Source organism: Monodelphis domestica, chromosome 3 (genome assembly GCF_027887165.1).
Source record: "Monodelphis domestica isolate mMonDom1 chromosome 3, mMonDom1.pri, whole genome shotgun sequence".
Lineage (NCBI taxonomy): Eukaryota > Metazoa > Chordata > Mammalia > Didelphimorphia > Didelphidae > Monodelphis > Monodelphis domestica.
The window spans coordinates 137,453,885-137,479,714 of NC_077229.1; the positions used below are offsets into that span (position 1 = coordinate 137,453,885).

Genomic DNA, 25,830 nt, shown 5'->3' on the forward strand with positions numbered 1-25,830 from the left:
ACCCTGAAGATATAACAAAGGGAAGTTTGATATAGTAAAAAAAAAAAAGTTAGAAGACATAGATTCTGGTCCAAGTTCTACTGGGTAAATCACTTTCTCTCTCTGATCCTCTCTCCTTGGTAAAATATGGGCATGAGATCAAGTGATCTCAACAGTTTCCTGTCTACCCTGCCCTTTAACGACCATTGGAGAAAGTAGAGGAGGATATCCTTATGTGACATGAACCCTTAAGATACATAGAGAAGAGTCTACTGAAAAGAAGAAAGCAAGGTAGCCTACCAGAAGGTCTGGAGTCAAAAGATGTGAATTTGTAGAAGAGTGGTAGGGATGGTAAATATGAATAAGCCAATGGGAATGGGACATTCACTAAGAGACGCATGCTTTTCCTTTCTGTTCCAGAAAATTGAAGAATGAATTCTATCTTGGAAGGATCTTAAGGTTTTTTCCAGCACAAATTCCTTCCAAGGGAAATGATAAAATTAGCAAAGAAGGTCCCTGCAGTCTCTTCTGCAGGATAATAAACCAACAGATGCCTGGTCTCTTGTTAGAAGAGCCAAATACATTCTTGGCAGAGATTGATGTTTGTTATTGTATCAGGAGGAGAGAAGGTCAGGAACCAAACTGCTATCTTTGTTCCAACTCAGTTAAAATGATTACCCTGAGACTTCTATGATTAAATAAATTCCCAAGTGGTATTTCACTTGTTCTAATATTTCTTTGGATTATTCAACCACAAGTACTGGGATAGTTTCCCTTTTTTTTCCTTTTAATACCTGTGAAAAATAGGATTTCTGTCCAAAGATTTATAGGAATACAAGTAGAGAAGATTGGAAAAGAAAAAAGGAGGAATCTACAAGGGCAGAATGGTGGAAACCAGGGAGGAGGGGAGGACTCTGGTGTTATCCCTCATCTCTTATGAAAGAAATGGCATGGGAGCAGCAAAGTGGCTCAATGAATTGAGAGCCAGGCCTAGAGAAAGATGGTCCTGGGTTCAAATTTGGACTCAGATATTTCCTATCTGTGTGGCCCTGGACAAGTCACTTGAATCCCATTGCCTAGCCTTTACCACTTTTTTGCCTTGGAACCAATACCCAGTATTGATTCTAAGACGGAAGGAAAGGGTTTAAAAAAAGAGAAATTTTAAAAAAGGAAAGAACTGGCAATTGAAAATAACAAGACTCGAAATATTTCACCTCATCTGACTAGTTAGTGGTCTGGCTGTGCGTATATGGGGCTATGATGAATGGCAGAAGTTGAGAACCAAATATTCCCTGTCTTTTTCTGACCTCCTCCCCTTCCCCATCTCCCCACCCCCAACAGCAAGGAACAGTAGGATAAGGTAGAACTTGGTAGGAAAACTTTTTTTCTAGACTGAGTCTTTGTCCCCCATAATTCTAGTGCCTCCCCTCTGTTGATTACCTCCAAATTATCTAGTGTATAGTTTGTTCATACATAGTTCTTTGCATGTTGTCTTCCCGTACGCTCCTTGAAAGCAGGGATTTTCTTTTCTTTTTCTCTGTATCTGCAGTGTCTAGCACAGTGCCTGGTACACAGCAGATGCTTAATGAATGTTTATTGGCTGGGGATGATGATCACTCATTCTAGGAGCTCTATTTCCCTCCTTAAAAATATATGGTCTTCTGTAGTGTGACATACATGCTTGTTTAAAAATAGAAAGTCCATCTCACAATATTGGGGGTCACCATTTCCTTAAATATCCATGTAGAGACTAGGAGGCAAGAGAGAGAGAGAAAATCCTCCAAAAACATATGCAGGCTCTTTGTGGTGTGAGTGTCCTAAAGTGCAACAATCCTTCCTTACCTTTATGTTTTAGAAGCTGTTAGTCCTCTGTCCCCCCAAAATGAACCTTGTATATCCAGGCTGTCCCAAAAGTCTTAGTGATGTTTTAAAGAATTAAAGCTTCAAAATTCACTAAGTGAATTTTTATTTATATTTATTTTATTATTATATTATTTTATATTTATATATATTATATTATATTATATATATATTATAAATAATTATATTTATAATCAGGGTACCCTATATTTTCTATTTATTTATGTGAATGTACATGTTTTCTACCAGATAGAATGTAAGTTTCTTGAGGGCAGGCTATATTTCCGTTTTGCCTTTATGTCTCTGACACCTAGCACAATGCTGAGCACTGTATAGGAGAGAGAGAGAGGGATGGAGATTGGACCTGTGAATTCATTGGTGGAAGCATCTGAAGTTCTGAAACTGAAATTATTAAGAAATATTTTCTTTTGTAAAAACTATAAATAAAATAATTATTAATGTGGAATATTTTATAAATATTAAGAAGTAAATATTTCTTCAGTCACTACCAGATTTGTCAGAATGAAAAAATCCTTATGAATCAAACTTTTCAGTTTCCTCCTTGAAATTCTTTTTCCCTTTCTCTTAAATCATTTTCTTCTAGCTCTGGTTTCCTTCAAAACTCACACATATTTTTGAAGCCTTTCTTGATTCCCCTAGTTGTTAGTGCCTCCTCTCTTCTCAAATTATCATGCAAATACTCATTTAATTATATTTTGTAGCTTCCTCCAGAGAATATAGCTTTCTTGAGGGTAAGGAACTTCTTTTGTTTGCTTCGTAGCTCCAGTACCTTGAACATATTAGATTGGATTGGGTTGGATTGGACTGGATCTCTTGAGGCCTCATTTTTCTTCTCAGTAAAATGAGGAATTCTGACTAGATAATAGTAATAACAATAGCTGGCATGAGTTTAACACTTTAAGATTTAATCATATATGTTTTTATATATGTATTTATATATATATTCTCATCAGATAATCTCTAATGCCCCTTCTTGCTTGAAAGTTAAAATCACAAAAGCATAGTATCTTAGAGCTAAAAGAAGCCTAGAAATTTCCTAATTCTATGCTTCCCTGAATCTATTTGGGGCCTTATGAGCCTTTAAAATGTCTGAATGGGAAAGCTCCATAAGTAAATGGAAACACTATTAATCATTAGGATTTTACCTTTAAATGTGCTGTCTGCCTGTTTCCGCTCAATGAGCTTTCGGTAGGTTATTAAGGAAGCAGAGAACAATCCTCAGAGATGATCTAGTATTAGGAATGCTGGATTATCTGTGCCTGGGCGCCTGAGGCAAGGAAAGGGATTTTGGGCAAGAGGGAGCTATCAATTCATACCCCTGCCATGGAGGTCCCAAAGCCTGCCCCAGAGACATGGACTGATTATTATTAAGCCTGACACTCCCCACCTGTTCCCTTCTGTCACCAAGGGCTTCTCAGGGGGTGTGGTGGACTTGGAAGTGATGGTAATGTCATGGGCAGAGTCCATATTGCCCTCCTGAAGCAGGGGTTCGTTCTCCTCTTCTGAGGTTTCTGAAGACTTCTTCTTACTCCCATGGTGAGAGCCACCATCTATAACATTTCCAAAATTACCTTTGAAGAGAAAATTTAGAATAAGAGGAAAACAATAGTTGTTGTTCTCAGAAATTGTCCAAATTTAAGATAACTGATGGATGAAATATAATTGAGGAATGAGCTTGGAGCTTTTTCTTGCCCATAAGAAATGCCTCAAAAACAGAGGCAGGGGGGCAGCTGGGCAGCTCAGTGGATTGAGAGCCAGGCCTAGAGATGGGAGCTCCTAGGTTCAAATCTGGCCTCAGACACTAGCTGTGTGACTGTGGATGAGCCACTTAACCCTGTTTGCCTCAATTCTCTCATCTATAAAATGAGTTGAAGAAGGAAATAGCCAGCCACTCTCATATCTGTACCAAGAAAACCCCAAATGGGGTCATGCAGGGTGAGACATGGCTGAAACAACTCAACAACAACAAAAATGGCTAGAGAATATCGCCTTAAGATTTGAAAGGCAGGTAGAGACTTCCGGTTAAGATGGCGGCTTAGAGAAAGCTGAAGTTCAGATCTCCGGAAAACCCTTCCCGACCGATCTCAAACTAGAAGCTCCTAAGGCGCCGAAATTCAAAACAATCAACAGCACAGACCCTGGGAACCCTCCTCCTGGACCTGGACCCGGTTCAAAAGGTACGGCTCCCCTTAAAAGCCAGAACCCGAGATCCCTCGGACCTCAGGGGTAGGAGCGCAGAGTCCAAGGCTCCCGGAAGCGGCAGCCACGCCGGGCTCAGAGAGCAGGGTCTGAGGAACAACAACCCTCAGGGTCTTCTACCCAAGTCCCAGTCCGGGTGAAAGTTACTGCCTGGGGCTTCCTCTGCAGAGAGCTGGTCAAAACAACAGCAACCCTCAGGGCGGGCAAGACAGCCTCACGGGCTGGATCCTGCTATCCAAGTCTCAGTGAAAGTCTGTGCTCTCGGAGCTTGGGGAAGCGGCAGCCCATCCCCCCGCAGGCCGACGAAACAGCCTCACGGCCAGGGATTCTGAAGGCAACTTCCGGAAAGCAACGTGGTCCGACCCTTCCATTCCAGTTCCAGTGAGGCATATTCAGTTTAACCCAGGGAACGCTCATAGAACCAACATCTGCCCAGGACTAAAGCCACTGATCACCAGACAAAGACAAGAAAAGCCAATCCTCCACGTTCAGAGATGACAAATTCCACAGAAGCACAGAAGCCCCAAAATACCAAGAAAAATAAGAAGAAAGGGGCGACTCTGGACACATTCTATGGAGCCAAAATACAAAATACAGAGCAGATAGAAGAAGATATACAAGAAAATTCTCCAAAATCTTCCAAAGGAAATAGAAACTCTCCACAAACCCATGAAGAATTTGAATCAGAAAGGACCAAAAAGATGGAAGCCCTCTGGGAGGAAAAGTGGGAAATGATGCAAAAGAAATTCACGCATCTACAAAACCAGTTTGACCAAACTGTAAAAGAAAACCAGGCTTTAAAGCAAGAACTAATAAAGCAAAGCCAAAACACCAAGAAATTAGAAGAGAACATAAAATATCTCACCGACAAGGTGATAGATCTGGAAAACAGGGGGAGAAGAGAAAATTTAAGAATAATTGGACTCCCAGAAAAGCCAGAAATAAACACCAAACTGGACATGGTGATACAAGATATAATCAAAGAAAATTGCCCAGAGATTCTAGAACAAGGGGGCAATACATCCACTGACAGAGCTCACAGAACACCTTCTACACTAAACCCCCAAAAGACAACTCCCAGGAATGTAATTGCCAAATTCCAAAGCTATCAAACAAAAGAAAAAATCCTACAGGAAGCCAGAAAAAGACAATTTAGATATAAAGGAATGCCAATCAGGATCACACAAGACCTTGCAAGTTCTACGCTGAATGATCGTAAGGCATGGAACATGATCTTCAGAAAGGCAAGAGAGCTGGGTCTCCAACCAAGAATCAGCTACCCAGCAAAACTGACTATATACTTCCAAGGGAGAGTATGGGCATTCAACAAAATAGAAGACTTCCAACTTTTTGCAAAGAAAAGACCAGAGCTCTGTGGAAAGTTTGATACCGAAAATCAAAGAGCAAGGAATACCTGAAAAGGTAAATATTAAGGAAAGGGGAAAAATGTTATCTTCTTTTACTCAAACTCTCTTCTATAAGGACTACATTTATATCAACCTATGTATACTAATATGTGGGGAAAATGTAATGTATAAATAGGGGGTAAAGAAAGACCAAATAGAATAATGGTTCTCACACAAAGATTCACAGGGGAAGGGGAGGGGAAGAAAACTCCTATAAGAAGGAGAGGAAGAGAGGGGGGGGGGGTTACTTAAACCTCAATCTCAGGGAAATCAACTCTGAGAGGGAAAAACATCCAGATCCATTGGGATCTTGAATTCTATCTTACCCAACAAGGGTAAGGAGAAGGGAAAACCAAGGGGGGGAGGGGGAGAGGGAGAACAAAAAGGGAGGGAAAGAGAGGGGGGAGGGGGAGGGAACAAAAAGGGAGGGACTAAAAAGGGAAACATCAAGGGAGGGGACAAGGGGGACTGATTCAAAGTAAATCACTGGACTAAAAGGTAGAGCCGAAGAAGAAAAGGTTAGAATTAGGGAAGGCAATCAAAATGCCAGGGAGTCCACAAATGACAATCATAACTTTGAACGTGAATGGGATGAACTCACCCATAAAACGTAGACGAATAGCTGAATGGATTAGAATCCAAAACCCTACCATATGTTGTCTTCAAGAAACACACATGAGGCGGGTTGACACCCACAAGGTCAGAATTAAAGGATGGAGTAAGACCTTCTGGGCCTCAACTGATAGAAAGAAGGCAGGAGTGGTAATCATGATATCTGATAAAGCCAATGCAAAAATAGACCTGATCAAAAGGGATAGGGAAGGTAATTATATTTTGTTAAAAGGGACTCTAGACAATGAGGAAATATCATTAATCAACATGTATGCACCAAATAATATAGCACCCAAATTTCTAATGGAGAAACTAGGAGAATTGAAGGAAGAAATAGACAATAAAACCATACTAGTGGGAGACTTAAACCAACCATTATCAAATTTAGATAAATCAAATCAAAAAATAAATAAGAAAGAGGTAAAAGAAGTGAATGAAATCTTAGAAAAATTAGAATTAATAGACATATGGAGAAAAATAAATAGGGATAAAAAGGAATACACCTTCTTCTCAGCACCACATGGCACATTCACAAAAATTGACCATACATTAGGTCACAGAAACATAGCACACAAATGCAAAAAAGCAGAAATAATGAATGCAGCCTTCTCAGATCACAAGGCAATAAAAATAATGATTAGTAATGGTACATGGAAAACCAAATCTAAAACCAATTGGAAATTAAACAATATGATACTCCAAAACCATTTAGCTAAAGAAGAAATCATAGAAACAATTAATAATTTCATCAAGGAAAATGACAATGGCGAAACATCCTTTCAAACCTTTTGGGATGCAGCCAAAGCGGTAATCAGAGGCAAATTCATATCCCTGAAAGCTCATATTAACAAACAAGGGAGAGCAGAGATCAATCAATTGGAAATGCAATTGAAAAAACTCGAAAGCGATCAAATTAAAAACCCCCAGCAGAAAACCAAATTAGAAATCCTAAAAATTAAGGGAGAAATTAATAAAATCGAAAGTGATAGAACTATTGATTTAATAAATAAGACAAGAAGCTGGTACTTTGAAAAAACAAACAAAATAGACAAAGTACTGGTCAATCTAATTAAAAAAAGGAAGGAAGAAAAGCAAATTCACAGCATTAAAGATGAAAAGGGGGACAGCACCTCCAATGAGGAGGAAATTAAGGCAATCATTAGAAATTACTTTGCCCAATTATATGGCAATAAATACACCAATTTAGGAGAAATGGATGAATATATACAAAAATACAAACTGCCTAGACTAACAGAAGAGGAAATAGAATTCTTAAATAATCCCATATCAGAAATTGAAATCCATCAAGCCATCAAAGAACTTCCTAAGAAAAAATCCCCAGGGCCTGATGGATTCACCTGTGAATTCTATCAAACATTCAGAGAACAATTAACCCCAATACTATACAAACTATTTGACATAATAAGCAAAGAGGGAGTTCTACCAAACTCCTTTTACGACACAAACATGGTACTGATTCCAAAACCAGGCAGGTCAAAAACAGAGAAAGAAAACTATAGACCAATCTCCCTAATGAATATAGATGCAAAAATTTTAAATAGGATACTAGCAAAAAGACTCCAGCAAGTGATCAGAAGGATCATTCACCATGATCAAGTAGGATTCATACCAGGGATGCAGGGCTGGTTCAACATTAGGAAAACCATCCACATAATTGACCACATCAACAAGCAAACTAGCAAGAACCACATGATTATCTCAATAGATGCAGAAAAAGCCTTTGATAAAATACAACACCCATTCCTATTAAAAACACTAGAAAGCATAGGAATAGAAGGGTCATTCCTAAAAATAATAAACAGTATATATCTAAAACCAACAGCTAATATCATCTGCAATGGGGATAAACTAGATGCATTCCCAATAAGATCAGGAGTGAAACAAGGATGCCCATTATCACCTCTACTATTTGACATTGTACTAGAAACACTAGCAGTAGCAATTAGAGAAGATAAAGAAATTGAAGGCATCAGAATAGGCAAGGAGGAGACCAAGTTATCACTCTTTGCGGATGACATGATGGTCTACTTAAAGAATCCTAGAGATTCAACCAAAAAGCTAATTGAAATAATCAACAACTTTAGCAAAGTTGCAGGATACAAAATAAACCCACATAAATCATGAGCTTTTCTATATATCTCCAACACAGCTCAGCAGCAAGAACTAGAAAGAGAAATCCCATTCAAAATCACCTTAGACAAAATAAAATACCTAGGAATCTATCTCCCAAGACAAACACAGGAACTATATGAACACAACTACAAAACACTCGCCACACAACTAAAACTAGACTTGAACAATTGGAAAAACATTAACTGCTCATGGATAGGACGAGCCAATATAATAAAAATGACCATCCTACCCAAACTTATTTATCTATTTAGTGCCATACCCATTGAACTACCAAAATACTTCTTCACTGATTTAGAAAAAACCATAACAAAGTTCATTTGGAAGAACAAAAGATCAAGGATATCCAGGGAAATAATGAAAAAAAAACACATATGATGGGGGCCTTGCAGTCCCAGACCTCAAACTATATTACAAAGCAGCAGTCATCAAAACAATTTGGTACTGGCTAAGAAACAGAAAGGAAGATCAGTGGAATAGACTGGGGGAAAACGACCTCAGCAAGACAGTATACGATAAACCCAAAGATCCCAGCTTTTGGGACAAAAATCCACTATTCGATAAAAACTGCTGGGAAAATTGGAAGACAGTGTGGGAGAGACTAGGAATAGATCAACACCTCACACCCTACACCAAGATAAATTCAAAATGGGTGAGTGACTTAAACATAAAGAAGGAAACCATAAGTAAATTGGGTAAACACAGAATAGTATACATGTCAGACCTTTGGGAGGGGAAAGGCTTTAAAACCAAGCAAGATATAGAAAGAATCACAAAATGTAAAATAAATAATTTTGACTACATCAAACTAAAAAGCTTTTGTACAAACAAAACCAATATAACTAAAATCAGAAGGGAAACAACAAATTGGGAAAAAATCTTCATAGAAACCTCTGACAAAGGTTTAATTACTCATATTTATAATGAGCTAAATCAATTGTACAAAAAATCAAGCCATTCTCCAATTGATAAATGGGCAAGGGAAATGGATAGGCAGTTCTCAGATAAAGAAATCAAAACTATTAACAAGCACATGAAGAAGTGTTCCACATCTCTTATAATCAGAGAGATGCAAATCAAAACAACTCTGAGGTATCACCTCACACCTAGCAGATTGGCTAACATAACAGCAGAGGAAAGTAATGAATGCTGGAGGGGATGTGGCAAAGTAGGGACATTAATTCATTGCTGGTGGAGTTGTGAACTGATCCAACCATTCTGGAGGGCAATTTGGAACTATGCCCAAAGGGCGACAAAAGAATATCTACCCTTTGACCCAGCCATAGCACTGCTGGGTCTGTATCCCAAAGAGATAATGGACACAAAGACTTGTACAAAAATATTCATAGCTGCGCTCTTTGTGGTGGCCCAAAACTGGAAAACGAGGGGATGCCCATCAATTGGGGAATGGCTGAACAAACTGTGGTATATGTTGGTGATGGAATACTATTGTGCTCAAAGGAATAATAAAGTGGAGAAGTTCCATGGAGACTGGAACAACCTCCAGGAAGTGATGCAGAGCGAGAGGAGCAGAACCAGGAGAACATTGTACACAGAGACTAATACACTGTGGTATAATCGAACGTAATGGACTTCTCCATTAGTGGCGGTGTAATGTCCCTGAACAACTTGCAGGGATCCAGGAGAAAAAAAAAACACCATTCATAAGCAAAGGATAAACTATGGGAGTGGAAACACCGAGAAAAAGCAACTGCCTGAATACAGAGGTTGAGGGGACATGACAGAGGATAGACTTTAAATGAACACTCTAATGCAAATACTATCAACAAAGCAATGGGTTCAAATCAAGAAAACATCTAATGCCCAGTGGACTTACGCGTCGGCTATGGGGGGTGGGGGGGAGGAAAAGAAAATGATCTATGTCTTTAACGAATAATGCTTGGAAATGATCAAATAAAATATATTTAAAAAAAAAAAAAAGATTTGAAAGGCATTTTATATACCTCATCTCACTTGAGCCCTATAACAAACCTGTGAAGTATTACAAGAATTACCCCCATAGCAAAGATCAGAAAACTGGACCCATAATGCAGTGCATGGGTGTCTGTCACTCAAGACACAACTAACTTTGGAGCAATTCATTGTTTGCAAAGGATATTTTTCTCCAGAAGACAGTTTACTGTGGTATAATAGATTTATGGCCATCTGTGTCCATGGAAAGAACCCTAAACCTGATGAAATCATGGATTCAGCATGTCAAATTGAAGTACTGACTTTGGTGTCCCCGGGCATGGGTTTGAATCCCACCTCTTCTATTTGCTACCCATATTTGTTCTCTTTGGCAAATCCAATGACATCCCTGGGCTGTAAAAGGAGGGAATTAGATTAGATGGCCTCTGATGTCCCTCTGATGATAGATGTGATTCTACAACCCTTTGAAGCTGATGTAATCATAGAGAGTCTAAATGATAATCCTATCATTTACCTTCCAGGGTTGTGAAGTTCAAATAAGAATACATATAAAACACTTTGCAAACCTTAAAGTGCCATATTATTACAGCGATAACTGTTATTGTTGACATGTTTAAAGAACACCAATTTTGGAGTCAGTGAATCTAGATTCAAATTCCTCCTCTACTAACTTTGTATTTATATTGTTCATGTTTTTACTTGTCTCTCTGGGTACAGGTTATTTCTTTCAAAAAAAAAAAACAAAAAAAACCCTATAAGCTCCCTGAGGAAATGGAGCATTTTCGTCTTTATTTATTCCTGGTGCCTAGAATAGTCCCTGGCACAAAACTTGTGTTGAATCAAATTAAATCTCAAAATTCCAGCATGAGTAAAACAAAATCTCACTAAACCTATGTGAAGAAAGACATCTAAACTGTTTTTGGTCTAAAATTCCATCTCAGAAATGATAGAACTAACTGACCCCAAATAAAGAAGTTTACTCCAGCAATGAGTTCACTAAATAGGGTTTTGTTTTGTCTTCCTACTTAAAAAATACAGTTAAAACTTCCCTACCTAATTGCACCATTATAGACAAGAGTTGTTTGTTACAGGAACACATGGCACTCCTTGTTTGTCATAAGAGGAGCTTGGCCGTACTTACCTACAGAAACCTCAAAGCTAATAGGTTTGTCTCCAATTTTCCTGTCAATCATGGTAGCTTCAAAAAAAGCTCCAAAGAGTAGGAAATCTTCATATTTTTCTGGGACAATCTATAGAAGAGAAAACATAAATTAAATAACATCAACTTGGAATTTTTTCTAGTTTTCTAGTTGTATGATTTTTATTTTCTTCTAGGAACTTCAATCTCCCCAATTTTTATAGGAGGAAGTTGGGATTCTGAGAACTTAAGTAAATATGTGTATGTGGTTTGTGTGTGTGTGTGTGTGTGTGTGTGTGTGTGTGTACTGAAAGCAAGAAAGTTAGAAAGATGGGTGGTTTTAGGAAGGAAGAGAAAACACATATCATAAATAGCAGAATTATTATCTTCTAAGTTTGTCCATAAAAACATTTTTTATTTACCTTATTTTAAAATAAGGTAAAAGTTCATCTGATTTAAGTCAGTTAAAGGAAATATATATATATATATATATATATATATATATATATACATACACATACATATGTATGCATTTAGTATATTATTTCCTCTGTTTTATTTTAGGGAAGGGAAGAAAGAGAAACAGAGGAGAGGGGAGGGAAGAGAAAAAGAGAGTTCTTAACACAATCTATTATGCTCCAGCTAAAGTTAAAAAAGCATTATCTCAGACAAAGCAAAAGTAAAAATTGATCTAATTAAAAGAGATAAGGAAAAAAATTACATCTTGATAAAAGGTGCTATAGACAATGAAGTAATATCAGTACTAAACATATATTCACCAAATGGCATAGCCTGGCAATTCTTAAAGAAGCTACATGAGTTACAAAAAGAAATAAACAATAAAACTAGATTAGTCGGGGACATTAGTGTTCTCTCAGAATCAGATAAATCAAATAAATAATAAACAAGAAATAAATTAAGGCGGGGAATAGAATTTTAGAAAAATTAGATTTGATAGACCTCTGTAGAAAATGGATGGGAACAGAAAGGAATATATATTTTTCTCATTAGTACATGGCACCTTCATGAAAATTGACCATATAATAGGATATAAAAGCCTCATAACCAAATGCAGAAAAACAGAAATATTAAATGAGTCCTTTTCAGACCATAATCCTATAAAATTGCACTCAACCAAAGGCTGAAGAAAAAAAGGCTAAAATTTAATTGAAAACTATATAGTCTTATCCTAAAGAATGAGGGAGTCAAAGAACAAATTATAAGAAATAGCAATAATGAATGACAACAAGGAGACAAGCCAAAACTGTAGCCAAAACAGTACTCAGGGGAAATTTTATATCTCTAAATGCTTAAATCAATAAAATATAGAAAGAGTAGATCAATAAATTAGGCATAAAACTAAAAAAAACCAAACTAGGAAAAAATTTAAATCCCCAATTAAACACTAAATAGAAGAGCTAAGCAGGCAAAATGATCTAGAAATTTAGTGGGAAAAAAACATAACTTTCAGTTGGGGAGATAGAAAGGCTCTCATAAATGCACACTGTAGAAGCAGCTATAACAAGATGAGTTGGGAGGGTATCTGAATAAATATGCCAAAGTTAAATGAATAAAGCAAGTCTTCTTGTTTCCAAGTCCAACCCACTTTCTATTGTATTTTTACTTCTCTTGGTACAGAACTAATTTAATAGGAATGGAGATGCTAGACCTATTGAAAATCACTGTCTTTGAGTATATAACAGTTCTAAGACAAGGCCTCTCTCTCCATGAAATCCATAGAAGAATTCCCAAAAAATGTTAGGACTCATTTTTAGATGAACCCATCTGTCAGCATAGTATTTATCAACATCCATAATGATCACTCCTGTACTAAGTGCCAAATTAGGCATAAGCTGATTTTACCCATCTGCAGGTTCAGGAAGAACATTCTTATTCCTGGCTCTGGTGGTAGGAAATCCTAATAAACACTACAGCTGCCCTGGGAATTTTGGGAAAATCCCAATGCCTTGGTGAGTATTTTAGCCAACTGGGTCATCTGAATCTCATCCCAGAATGTGTTTTTAGTTCTAATTAAAATTGTTTATATTTCAAAATGTCATTTAAATAATAAAACATATTTGGAGGTGACTGAGAGTGTCTAACATTGGCTTGGGCAGAGTAAGTTGCTGTTCAGTTGTTTCAGTCACGTCCAACTCCTTGAAACCCTATTTGGGGTTTTCTTGGCAAAGATATTAGAGTAGTTTGCCATTTTGAAGGAAAGAAATAAAGAGGGGAGGAAGGACCAAGAAAGATGGTTATAATAATATATGGAAGAATGTAAACTGGAACAACCTCCAGGAATTGATGCAGAGCAAAAGGAGCAGAATCAGGAGAACATTGTACACAGAGACTGATACACTGTGGTACAAGTGAATGTAATGGACTTCTCTACTAGCAGCAATGCAATGATCCAGGACAATTCTGAGGAACTTATGAAAAAGAACACTATCCACATAAAAAGGAAGAACTGTGGGAGTAGAAACACAGAAGAAAAATAACTGCTTGATCACATGGGTTGATGGGGATATGATTGGGGATGCAGACTCTAAGCAATCACCCTAGTGATTGATCCATATTATTAATCCATCAATAATATGGAAATAGGTCTTGATCAATGACACATGTAAAACCCAGTGGAATTTTTCATGTAATTACATCAATCATGTAACCATGGAAAAATATTCTAAATTAATTAATTAAATTAATATTTTCAAATAAAAATAATATGTGGAAGAGAAGGAGGAGACTGATTTTGAGGAATGGAGACTGGAGCATTGTCAATGTTATTAGTTTGATCTAATCTAATCCACAAAATATTTTTAAGCCCTCAATATATGCAATACATAGTGCTGGACATATAAAACCAAAATGGAAAATAATTCCACCTCCAGGGAGCTTGAGATAGCTAGGTGGCACAATGGATAGATCACTAGGCTTTGAATCAATGGATTTGAATCAAAATGGCAAGACTTATCTTCCTGATGTCAAATCTAGCCATGGACTCTTACTAGCTGTGTGACCCTAGGCTTAACCCTGTTTGTCTCAGTTTCCTCATCTATAAAATGAGATAGTGGCAGACCATTCCAGTACCTTGGCCAAGAAAACCCAAATGAGGTCAGAAAGAATTTGACATGTCTGAAATGACAATAACAACAACCAGGGAGCTTATAGTCTATTGAGAAAATGAAATGTGAAGTAAAATGACTTTGGAAACCTTTGCAGGGCTGCTGTTCACTATGCTTAGTGTCACATGCTGTCATTGTAGACTCATTTTGACTAACCTCAGGGGGCACATCGAAAGGTTCTACTTCAGCCTCTGTTGAATTGCTCTTGTCTGAAGGTGGGTGTGCCTTTCCATCCTCAGTTTTGTCTGTCTTGTCCTTCCCGGAGCCTTTGGAAGCCTTGTCTTTAGAGAGCTTGAGGTCCTTCAGGACCTTGGAAAACTTGGATTCCTGTGCCCCACCTGAGAGAATTTCCACAGCAATTTCTAGCAGAATGCGGCCCCTAAATGAGACCCCTTCCCCAAAGCCTTCATTAAGTTCCTGGTAATCATCCATTAAGCTCTGGTTCCTGGGAGAGCCATATAGGTTGATCCAAGCAGGTCCAAATGTGGGCAGGAAACCTAAGGAGATCCATAAAATAATGATGAAGATGATAATCATACTAATTTCACATAATGAGAGCTAACATTTATATAGCACCTACTATGTTCCAGACACTGTGCTAAGTGCTTTACAAGTATTATCTCATTTGATTCTCATGATGACCCTGGGAGAGAGATGCTATTGTTATCTCCATTCAAATTTAAGGAAACAGAGACAAACAGCAGCTAAATGACTTTTCCAGGGTCACATATCTAATAAATGTCTAAGAATGAATTTGGGCTCAGGTCTTTTTGACTCCAGGCTCAGCACTGTATCCACTGTACCATCTTACTGTCTGTCTTACTCACATGGCAAATCTGAATGTGCAGATGAACCTTTCTTTGAAAAAATGAAGAAATGGCTGAAAAGTGACATAAAAGCTGATTTTTCCAGTTTTGAGGCATGATTTTATCAGGGCAGGAACTCCCAGTATGGAAAGCTTCATCCTTCTTACAGATCAGCCACTTATTTGCAGTTTAGAGAACTTAGAGTTTCTTGGGTTCCTGATAGGTTAAGTGACTTATCCATAATCAAACATCTAGAAGTAAGCCTAACTTCAAGACCTCCCACTCAACATATCGTGCTGCCTTTCCCATCTAAAATTATAGACATAGAATGTTAGAATTGGAAAAAGTCTTTGAGATCACCTCTTCTACCCAATTCATTTTGTAGAGAAGGAAATCTAGCCTCAAAGACATAAATGACCTTTACAAACAAGTAGCCTAGATCATACAGTGGAAGTACCAGAGGAGTTCTGCCTCCCAGACTATTATCCTTTCTATTATACTGCACAAGTCAAATTCATAGAGATCAAATCCTATTTTAGATGTAATAAGAAAAAGTGACTCTATGTTGAATCATGTTTAAAGTAAAGAATCGATTCATAGAGTATCTGTTGTCATGAATTAATCTTTTTGTAAATAAGTATTTTCTTAAAGAAAGACATACTTCTATTCCTGACCATATCAAATTATCATTGACAGAGCCATTCGTTATCATTAGTATTCCTCTTCAGGTTATATCTCTGAAAACATATGAGAAAAACAAAGGATTGAATAAATGATGCACAGAAATGAATTTATGGATGGTGGGGGGAATAAGCTGATCTTAGAGGATCCCATCAACATAGGAACCTCACGTTTTTGCTTCTAAACCTGACAGGACTAACTCCAAATGTGCCGGAATAGATGGCAATATTTTTTCATTCCTCATTTTTGCCCTATTTGATGGTTCTCAAGGGACCAATGTATCTATGACAAGACCAGTTAACATGGAAGTAACTATGAATCAAAAGGACTTAGAGTCTCCGCTAAACATATTTATGCTCTGAGAAAAAATTTGAAAATTGATGCTCAGAGGGTTTTTGTCAATCAGAGGTATTGTAATATATGTGACTTGACTTACCCCCAAATACTTGCATGCCTTAAAGAACTGGTAACTCATTCTTTAAAAATGGCATTAAAGCATGTGCATTTGTTTTTATTGTCATGTAAAACATTGGTTATCATGCCTTAGGCATATACATACTTTATGTATCCCCAAACTCAGCTTTCTTCACTCCACTCTGGGTTAGAAAATGCTATCTCCAGTTTGAAGTCTTATTGAATATTGTATTTTGTTGAATTTTTTAACCAGGTCCAAAAATGACATTTTCTTAGAAATATTTAGGCTACAGAAAGAAGAAATTTTGATTCTATCTATGACCAGCAAAAATATAAACATTATAGCCAAGATTGAAATATTACTAATGATACCATAATGCTATAAGAACCAAAATGGAAAATAGTTTCTGCCTCCAACAATTATAAATACAAAAATATCAGAAGACAACATTGACTAGGCAAGGGATAATAGAATGCTAGAAAGTAGGAGGTAATCTGGAATTATAGTGTAAAGAGATATGAGATATGGAAGAAGAATGCAGAAGCCCTAATGAAGGATTGAGTTCAAAGGGGCAAGAAGGGAAGATCTCAGAAAGAGATGTGGTCAGAGTATGGGTCAAAGTTCAAGAAATAATGGAAAACAAGTCACCATATCAGTAAAGATGGTGGAAGGAGAAGATGGGAGATGTTAAATGAGCTTAATATACAGGAGTCATAGACCAGATGTTATAGATGAGAATGAAGTGTTACAATGATCCAAAGAGAGGAAAGCCAAGAAATAAAGTTCAAACTAGAATCTTTGAACTAGTAACTAAATGAGTTTGCTATGCTCAGCACCTGCGTTATAACAGCATGGTTTTCCAGGGAGTCAGCATGATTTGCTGGTTATGTTCTCTTTTTTTAATGAATTAGATTGTTAGATGCTAGTATACAAAGCATTTCTTTCATGCTGTTCAAAGCATTTTCACATCCAAAACATCATTTTTATCCTTACAACAACTTATAGTATTAGTGGAAAATAACCATTTTCCCCTTTTCTCACTTAGTTTCCAACTAGAGACATCAAATACTGGAGCAAGAAGTCTTGTTATGACAGAGTCCAACCCCATATTTTGCAAAGGAAAATAACCAAATCAGTGGTGTTTGGGGGACCTCCTTTGATCCTGAAACTGGTCAGATTTCAGATTACCTTTATCTCCATCTTGCTCATTAGAGATTTTCTTCAAGTCAATGAAGTGTGTTGCCAAGGCTACATCATTCATGCTACCTTCATCCCACACTTGGATTTTAACTCTTCGACACAAAGGAGGGAACATTTCTTTGAAAATGACCTGTTCGTGCCACACAGGATCTGCACAGTTTTTCTTCACTGTAGTCCTCCCCTAAAAAGAAATGACAGTTTGGTGAGTTGTTAATGGACGCTATGATGATGTTCTTTTTTTTTAACCCTTACCTTTTGTCTTAGAATCAACACTGTTCCAAGGCAGAAGAGAAGCAAGGGCTAGACATTGGGAGTTAAGTGACTTGCACAGGGTCACACAGTTAGAAAGTATCTGAAACCAGATTTGAACCCAGGACCTCATGCCTCTAGGCCTGGCACTCTATCCATTGAGCCACCCTATGATGATGTTCTTAAATTCAAAACCCCTTTTTAAAACAGCTAGAAATAGAATAGATCATTGTAATGCTTTTATCAACATGGTTCTAACCTACCTTTCTAGGTTTCAGATTTTCACATGATCTTCCTTCTGCATTCTACATTCCAGTCAAACTATTCCTCAAACTTGAATTCAACTGGATCCAAGAGTTAAAATTCCATCAGGTTGCCCTCCATGCCTAGAATATATACCTCTCCTGAATAATGCCTCTGAAAATCCTTTATCTCCTTCAAGGCTCAGCTCAGAGTAACCATCTCTTATGGGAAAATCATTCCTGATCTATTAGTACCTTCTCCCCCTTAAAAAAGTGAATTGCATCATATACGCATGTTCTATCTATCTATCTGCCACCCACCCTGGAAGAATGTAATAAATAATAAGTGCTTAATAAAAGCACAGTCCATTGAATTAGGGGCTGACATCAAGATGCCTCATTATGACAAAAAAAAAATAGCCATCCCATTAGAGGAAAGTCTAGTAGGTACCACAAAACTTAAAAATCATGATATTCAACCGGGCCTGATGGTCTCCCATGTGTCTATTTTCAGAGGACCAGCCTAGCTAAGTTAGTCTATGTCCATCACCAGGCATATAGATGCAGGGTGATGCATTTTTCAACCACAGCAATTCCTGATGACAATCTATTAAATTATGAAGTTGTTCGAGTCTATGTTATTGTTGTTGCTCATTCTTTGTTTTCAGAAAGGGTCAGTGACATCCTAAGAGTGATAGCCTTTTTAGATTTGTAGAACCTCCTAGAGATTTATGACCCCCTGAAATGGTCTATAAAATACTCAAGGTCATCTCTATGGTACAATGAAGCCTCGATGGATAACCTGAGTTGAAAAACTTTATAAAATAGGAATGATGCAACTAGTATTTTATTTTTCATAGGAGACAGCCATTAATTGATGAATGGCTAAACAAATTATGGTACATTAATGAATAGAATATTACTGTGTTGTAAGAAATGATAAATACAGAAAAGTATGGGAAGACCTATGAACTGGTATAAAGTGAGAAGTAGGAAAACAATGATTAGAACAATATCCATGGAAAAGCCCATAGGAACAAATAATCATAACTGAATGTTGTAAAATTATAATGATCAAGCTTGGTCTAGGACAGCTAGGTGTTCAGTAGATACAGTGATGGGTGTGGAATAATGAAAACTCAGCTTCTTATGTTCAAATCCAGCCTCAGATACCAACTGTATGACCCTGGGCAAGTCACTTAACCTTATTTGCCTCAACATCTTTGTCTATGAAATAAACTGTAGAAGGAAAAGGCAAACAACTCCAGTGTCTTTGCCAAAAGAACCCCAACTGGAGTCATGAAGAGTCTAGACATGACTATTGAAAGCCTGTCCAGAGGTCTCTCAAAGCCAAGGGTCCTTTCTGGCTAGGTGTGACAATTTAGACGAATAATGAGGTGGGAGACAAACTCAGTGCTCAGACCTTTGTGCTCAGGCGTCACCAAGTTGTTCCACCAGGCACGGAGCTGATGTTTATTATATAGCTTCAGTGAGTACATGCTTTTCTGGCACACAATCATTTTTCAACATACATGATCTTCTATAGATAATTGGATGTGTCACACATTAATAAATCACTTAATCAACATTCGGTGATCATTTAGCATGTTGTTACAACAGAGATATTCATGATGGAGATGAATGTCATAGACAGGGTCATCCAGGAATTAGTTCCCCCTGACCTGTGAGATGACCAGCTAAGAGAATCATTGTTACTTTTGATCAGCTTTCACAATCAATCACAATTTCTTAGGAGATGGGTAACAAAACATTTTGTAGCTAAGTATGGAGTTAAAGGGTAACTTAAGGCAGATAAGAATTAGGAATTTTCTTCAATTTCCAAGTTACATTTTTCTTGTGTTGTATCAAAGTACCTTAACAATGTTGCCTGGTTATTGTCCACAAACGGTTTCAGTGGAGTGTGTGCTTTAGAGGAGTGATTGATGTGGTGCTTGTGTTTGGTTAACAAATGGGTGTGGGGCCTCTGACTGTACCTCCACTAAGAAAGAGAAATGAGGGGTAGTGGATAATGATCTTTAGGTTTTAATTCTATGAATATAATTTTGGGGGTACTATTCTAGGAGGATAAAAGTGGGCATATGGATAAATCCTGTGAATATTTGCTCTCATATTACTTTTTCTATGACTGGGGAGAGAACAACAATCCTAGGCAGTAGTAAGGGAAGTTAGTGGGAGAAGTCACATAGAGGGGGTTCAGTCGATGCCTCATTTTTCCAGATGGTTGCCTTGTGACTCTGGCACCCACACACGATCATATTAGACAGTGAGGCTCTCCACAAGCAACAATGAAGGTTGGCCTAAAAGAAGAATGAAAACATGCCTCCCTTTCTCTCTTATTTAAAAAATGGGGGGATTATGGATATGGAGCACTACAAATGTAAATTTTTCAAGATATACTTTAGTTTAGCTGCACTTTTCTTCCTCTTTTTAATTTTATTTTTTTTATAAGTGATGGATCTGTGAGAGGAAAAGCTGTGAGAGGATTCATTGAAAAATGTAAAAGATGTCAAAAGAAAAATACAAAAATAAAATTATTTTAATGGAATAAAACAAAAAGAAAGCTCTTTACAAACTATAAAATATAATGTAAACATAAGAAGTTACTATCATTATTTTTATTTATATTTTCAACACTAAAAACAGATTTTTTTTAAATGGGTTCAATATCTTTTGCTTTTCTACCTGTCTGTAAGTTATATTCTTTGAGAGACTAGACATTGACTTGGGCAGCAAGCGAGAGAAAAGAACATGGTTTCTAGTTGGTACTAAAAGAGATCTAGAATTTACATTTTTTCATTCAGACTGTTAAATTCCTTTATACCATCCCCTCCATCACTGAGGCAATTCTCTTTAGTGATTCACACACTCTCCTCATTCTTTTCCTTTATGTTTTCTTTTCCCTTTCAAACTTGCCTACAAAGTTCATTTTAATCCAGTTTTACTGAGTAATAACTTTGTTGTTGTCATTGTTATTCATTCATTTCAGTTGTGTCTGACTTTTCATGACACCATTTGGAGTTTTCTTGGCAAAGATACTGGATTGGTTTTCCATTTCCTTTTCCAACTCATTTTATAGATGAGGAAACTGAGGCAAATAAAGTTAAGTGATTTGCTCAGGATCAAATAGCTAATGAGTATCTGAGACAAGATATGAACTAAATTCTTCCTGGCTCCAAACCCACAATTCTATCTATTATTCCACCTAGCTGCCTGATATTGGATAATAATAAAATTGTATATTTAATAGTCCACTAAAGCTTATGAAGTACTGAAGGGACACATTTGGTTTGGGGAGGAAGGTCATATACTGATATTTGGCCCAGGACTTATAGCTCCCCCTTCCCACTTTAGGGATGTCCATTACCCCAATTGTCCCTTACCACTTGACCTGCAAATGTGACCTCCACAAAGGGATCCACCAGGTCCTTGCTGTCCCCCACGAATGCTTTGGTGACGTTGGCCATGATGCTAGAGTTCATTTTCGGCAAGCCCTCTGCTCGATAGAGTCTCACATAGAATCTGGCCCAAGGTCTCTCAGAGGGGAATCCTTGGGGGACCAAAAGGTTCCTTAGAGACAGAAAAAACTGATATTTCTTAGGAAAACATTCACAGACGTGAGAAAGAAGGAAGTTGGTAAATAGGGCCATAACTTCTAAAGATCAAAAATTTTTTTAACCTATAAAGAAAGTATGTATGAAAGGAATTATTTTCACAAACTCAAAAGTCACAAAGGGTATGGAAAAGGTGAATACAAACTTTAATTTGGGAATGAGGGGGCTTCCCCTACTCAGCATCTTATAAGTTAAAAGAAACAGTATCACTTCATATACCAGGCAATAAACTCAAGGGACTCTTGATTCTCCCCACCCACCCCCAAAAAGTTGGGGTAGGCTGAAATTACAAATTGCTTCAATAAAAGGTTCAATCAAGTCTTTGGATGACAGATTATCCAAGGAAGCAAGGATATTAAGGACCAGCTTTAACCTTGGATGTTTGTTCTCATGGGGCATAACCATAACCTTCCTCAACAGATGTCTTAGTAAACTCATTAGAGAAAGAATCTAGGTTGGCTAGAACATCACAACAACAAATATCATAACATCCATAGGACCATAACTAGAAGGGATCTTGGAGGTTATAGTGTCAAGCCCCCTCATTTTAGAGAAGAGGAAAGGGAGGTAAAGAGAGTTTAAGTGACTCCCAAAATTACATAGAAAGTAGCCACGCGGCAATTCTGACTCAGGTTCTTTGGCTCCAACTTCAGTACTTTCCATTTAATTAGAGATGAGGAAGACTTGGGGAGGAGAGGGAGATGATGGAGTTGATAGAGCAGCCCCCTCTTTAAAAAAAAAGCTAGGTGGATTCATCTCACTTTTCTATCTGCTCTTCAGCATCAGATGTCTTGGGATTTGCCTGCAGGATGTCTCCTTTCCCAGCCACACTGATATCACATTTCAGATACCCCTTGGTGCCCGTCCTGATATCAGCTGGGTCTGTGAGAAGGGCCCACTTATCACAAAACTGGTGACCTGTAAGAATACAGATGAAAACTTAGGTATCAGTGTGGTCAAAAAAGGAAGTCTTCCTCAATGCCTCCTAATTCTAATGCTTTCTCTCTTCTCATTATTTCCTAATTATCCTGTGCGTGTATATATATATATATATATATATATATATATATATATATGTGTGTGTGTGTATATATGTGTGTGTGTGTGTGTGTGTGTGTGTGTGTGTGTGTATGTGTCTGCGTGTGTGTGTATTGTTTGTACATTGTCTTCCATATTAGATTGTAAGTTTCATGAAGGTACGGACTGTCTTTTGTCTCTTTCTCTTTCTATACTCCCAGTACCAGGGGCATAATAGGTGTTTGGTAACCATTATTGATTTATTTATTGACCTGTGTGACCTGTGTGACTTATTGAAAAATTTTTTAAAAGCACATAGCTGGTTCAGTAAATAGAGAGAATCAGGTCTGAAGACAGGAGGTCCTGGGTTCAAATCTAACCTCAGACATTTCCTACCGGTTGGACAAGTCACTTAACCCCAGTTGCTTAACCCTTACTATTTTTCTGTCTTGGGATCAATACTTAGCATTGATTCTAAGAAGAAAGTAAGGGATTTTTAGAAAAAGAAAGAAAAAATTTAAATTTCTGAGCTTGAGTTTCATCATTTATAAAATATAGAAACGGAAGTAGATGGCATTTAGTGACTTCAAGTTTTTATGGTCTTTGCCTCTATCTGATGTCTGTATAACATTCAGCTAAGATGCACTGGGGACTTCTACCCCAAGTTTGTCATACCACCTAATACCCTCCCAGTAATCATTCTCAGCATACCAGAGTGGATGGCATGCTAGTTCTGTAGTCAAGAAATCCTGGAGCCCAATCCTACCTCTGACACTGTGTGATAACTGCAAAGAATTTAACCTTCTGGATCTTGTTTTTCTAATCTGTAAAGTGGGAGAGAGGGATGAAGAGAAGGAAAGAAGAAGGGAGACAATACTACTCAACCTGGCTGGTTGTAAACTGTTCCCAGATCTACTTTGAAGGATCCTATCAGCAGACTTCCAATAAGTTTGTTGTGCATGACCTGTGGAGGAAATAAATGAGGATTAGAGAGTAACTAGCTCTGTATTTATTATCCATGATAACTGAGTAAGATGGGGAAATTGCAGGAAACATACAGAGTAATGCCTTGATCCTAAACCAGGACATAGTAAAATGTTAAATCAAAGGGCTAGAAAAGAATCTCTAGATGGGGGAAGAACCTAGGCATGTGGAATACTGCATATATTATCTATTATATATAATCAGTATGTTTGGTCTTGCTGAATTATTTTTTGAAACACTTACCTTCCATCTTAGAATCAATACTATATATTGGTTCCAAGGCAAAAGAGCAATAAAGGCTAGGCAATGGGGGTTAAGTGACTTTCCCAGAGTCACATAGCTAGGCTGTGTCTGAGGCCACATTTGAACCCCATCTCTAGGCCTGCTCTCAATCCACTGAGCCACCTAACTGCCCCACATTAATTATTTATTATAATAATAATTATTATTCCCTGTTGCAAAGGATGGTTCATTATCCAGAAATGTCCTTTCAAGGAATGGATTAAATGCCAAATGTTCAAATATTCCTTTTCCCACAAAAAATGACAGAGATTCAAAATTTTTTTTAAAAAGTAATCATACCCTCTTAGAGAGAAAGGGAAAATATAAGTATAAAGCTGTCTATTTCAAGGTAGAGGGTGACAGGGCAAGGCAAAGGAAGACAGAGATATTCCCCCAAAAATGCTTTAGGAAAATATGTAGTAGAGAACATTTAATGTTATGGGAAGTGGGGAAGTGGTATTAGTGAAGATTCCAATAAAATGTGAGTTTTTTATTGTGATCCACTACTTGATATGTACAGAGTTCTAAATCTAATACAAGATAGGGAGAGATGGGATTAAACAAAGGCAAAGCAGATACCCCAATAGAAAGTGTATTAGGAAAATGTACCAGAGGAAAAAACTACTGACACTTAGAGAAGTGAGTGGTAAGCGAGTATTAAGTGAAGGTTCCAATAAGATGTAAGATACTGAAATTTTCTCGACTTCAGTTTCAATGTTCAATCCACTGCTCTACCTAGTTGTCCATGTATAAACTTGAAGACAGACTACAGGGAGGCAGTATCTTATACAGTCATAGAAACAGAACTGGCCTTGGCTTCATTATCTATCATTAACTATTCTAAAGATGGCAGGTAAGTTACTTCCCTCCCCTGTACTAAAGAAAAGAAGAGTCCTGGTCTTGATTCATAAGAGAATTCTTTCAAACTTGTAAAAAACAGTGAGTAGCCCTACCACACAAATTATTTTCCAAAACTGAGGGGAAAGTACCTAACCAGACTCCTTTAAAAAGACAAATGTAGTCCCAATACACAAACCTGGAAAGGATGAAGAACTACAGACCAAATATTATTCATGATTATTGATTTAAAATTTTAAACAAAAAACATTAAAAACAAACTACAGTGACTCATGCAAGAAACCATTCATTATAATCAAGATGGATTTATGCTAAAGATTCAAAGATGATTCAACATTATGAAAAAATCATTTTAAAAATAAAAATCTCATGATCGACTCAATGAACCAGAAAATGTCTTTGAAAAAGACAGGATTCATTTATATTTTTTAAAATCCTAGAAAAGTATAGACATAAAGGAAAAAATTTTAAATATCACTTCTCCCTGGTCCTCAGTTTCCTCATTTGTAAAACTATTATATTAAATGACCTCTAAACTTCTATTTATATGATTCTTTGATTTCACAACACATTGTTTTTCTTGTTTCCTGGGAAATTATTTCAAATAACCACCTTTAAGAGATTGTTCCTTTTTTAAACCTTTCATCTTTTTACCCAAAGGTAGTTGTTGTTAGTTGCTGTTGTGGTTGCTTTTAGAGACATTTTTTTCCCATAAAGAATAGAACCAGATAACAGACTTCCCACTTCCCAATATTCTTAGCATTGATCACCCCGCTATTTGATTCTTGCCCTCTACATCCTGTAAAAGACTATCTATTGTGTTCTTTTTAGAAGTCTCCATCTTTATTCATTCAAAGACTATTCATTCTTAACTATAGTTTGAATCAGTGTATTTGTGTTAGAGTTTAATTCCCTAGAGAGCAAAGGAGCTGTCCAGCTATTCAATATGAATGCAGAGAACAAGCACTTAAGTGATTTTAGATGAAAAAGAAGATGTAGATACTGAATAATTAGGAACTAGGAACTAGCCTGAGCCAGCCC

General features: G+C 37.2%; 1 protein-coding gene across 1 annotated transcript; it reads right to left on the reverse strand.

Annotated features, from left to right (window-relative positions):
• Nucleotides 1-1,710: 1,710 nt before the first annotated feature.
• LOC130458080 (fer-1-like protein 6) lies at nt 1,711-22,561 on the reverse strand. The gene is made up of 6 exons (XM_056821035.1): nt 21,418-22,561; nt 17,514-17,706; nt 14,580-14,920; nt 11,302-11,410; nt 3,248-3,431; nt 1,711-1,729 (listed from the first exon to the last, which is right to left on the reverse strand). The coding sequence occupies exons 1-6, from the start codon at nt 21,682-21,684 to the stop codon at nt 1,711-1,713; spliced, it is 1,113 nt and encodes a 370-aa protein (XP_056677013.1). The 5' UTR covers nt 21,685-22,561.
• Between the last annotated feature and the right edge of the window lie 3,269 nt (nt 22,562-25,830).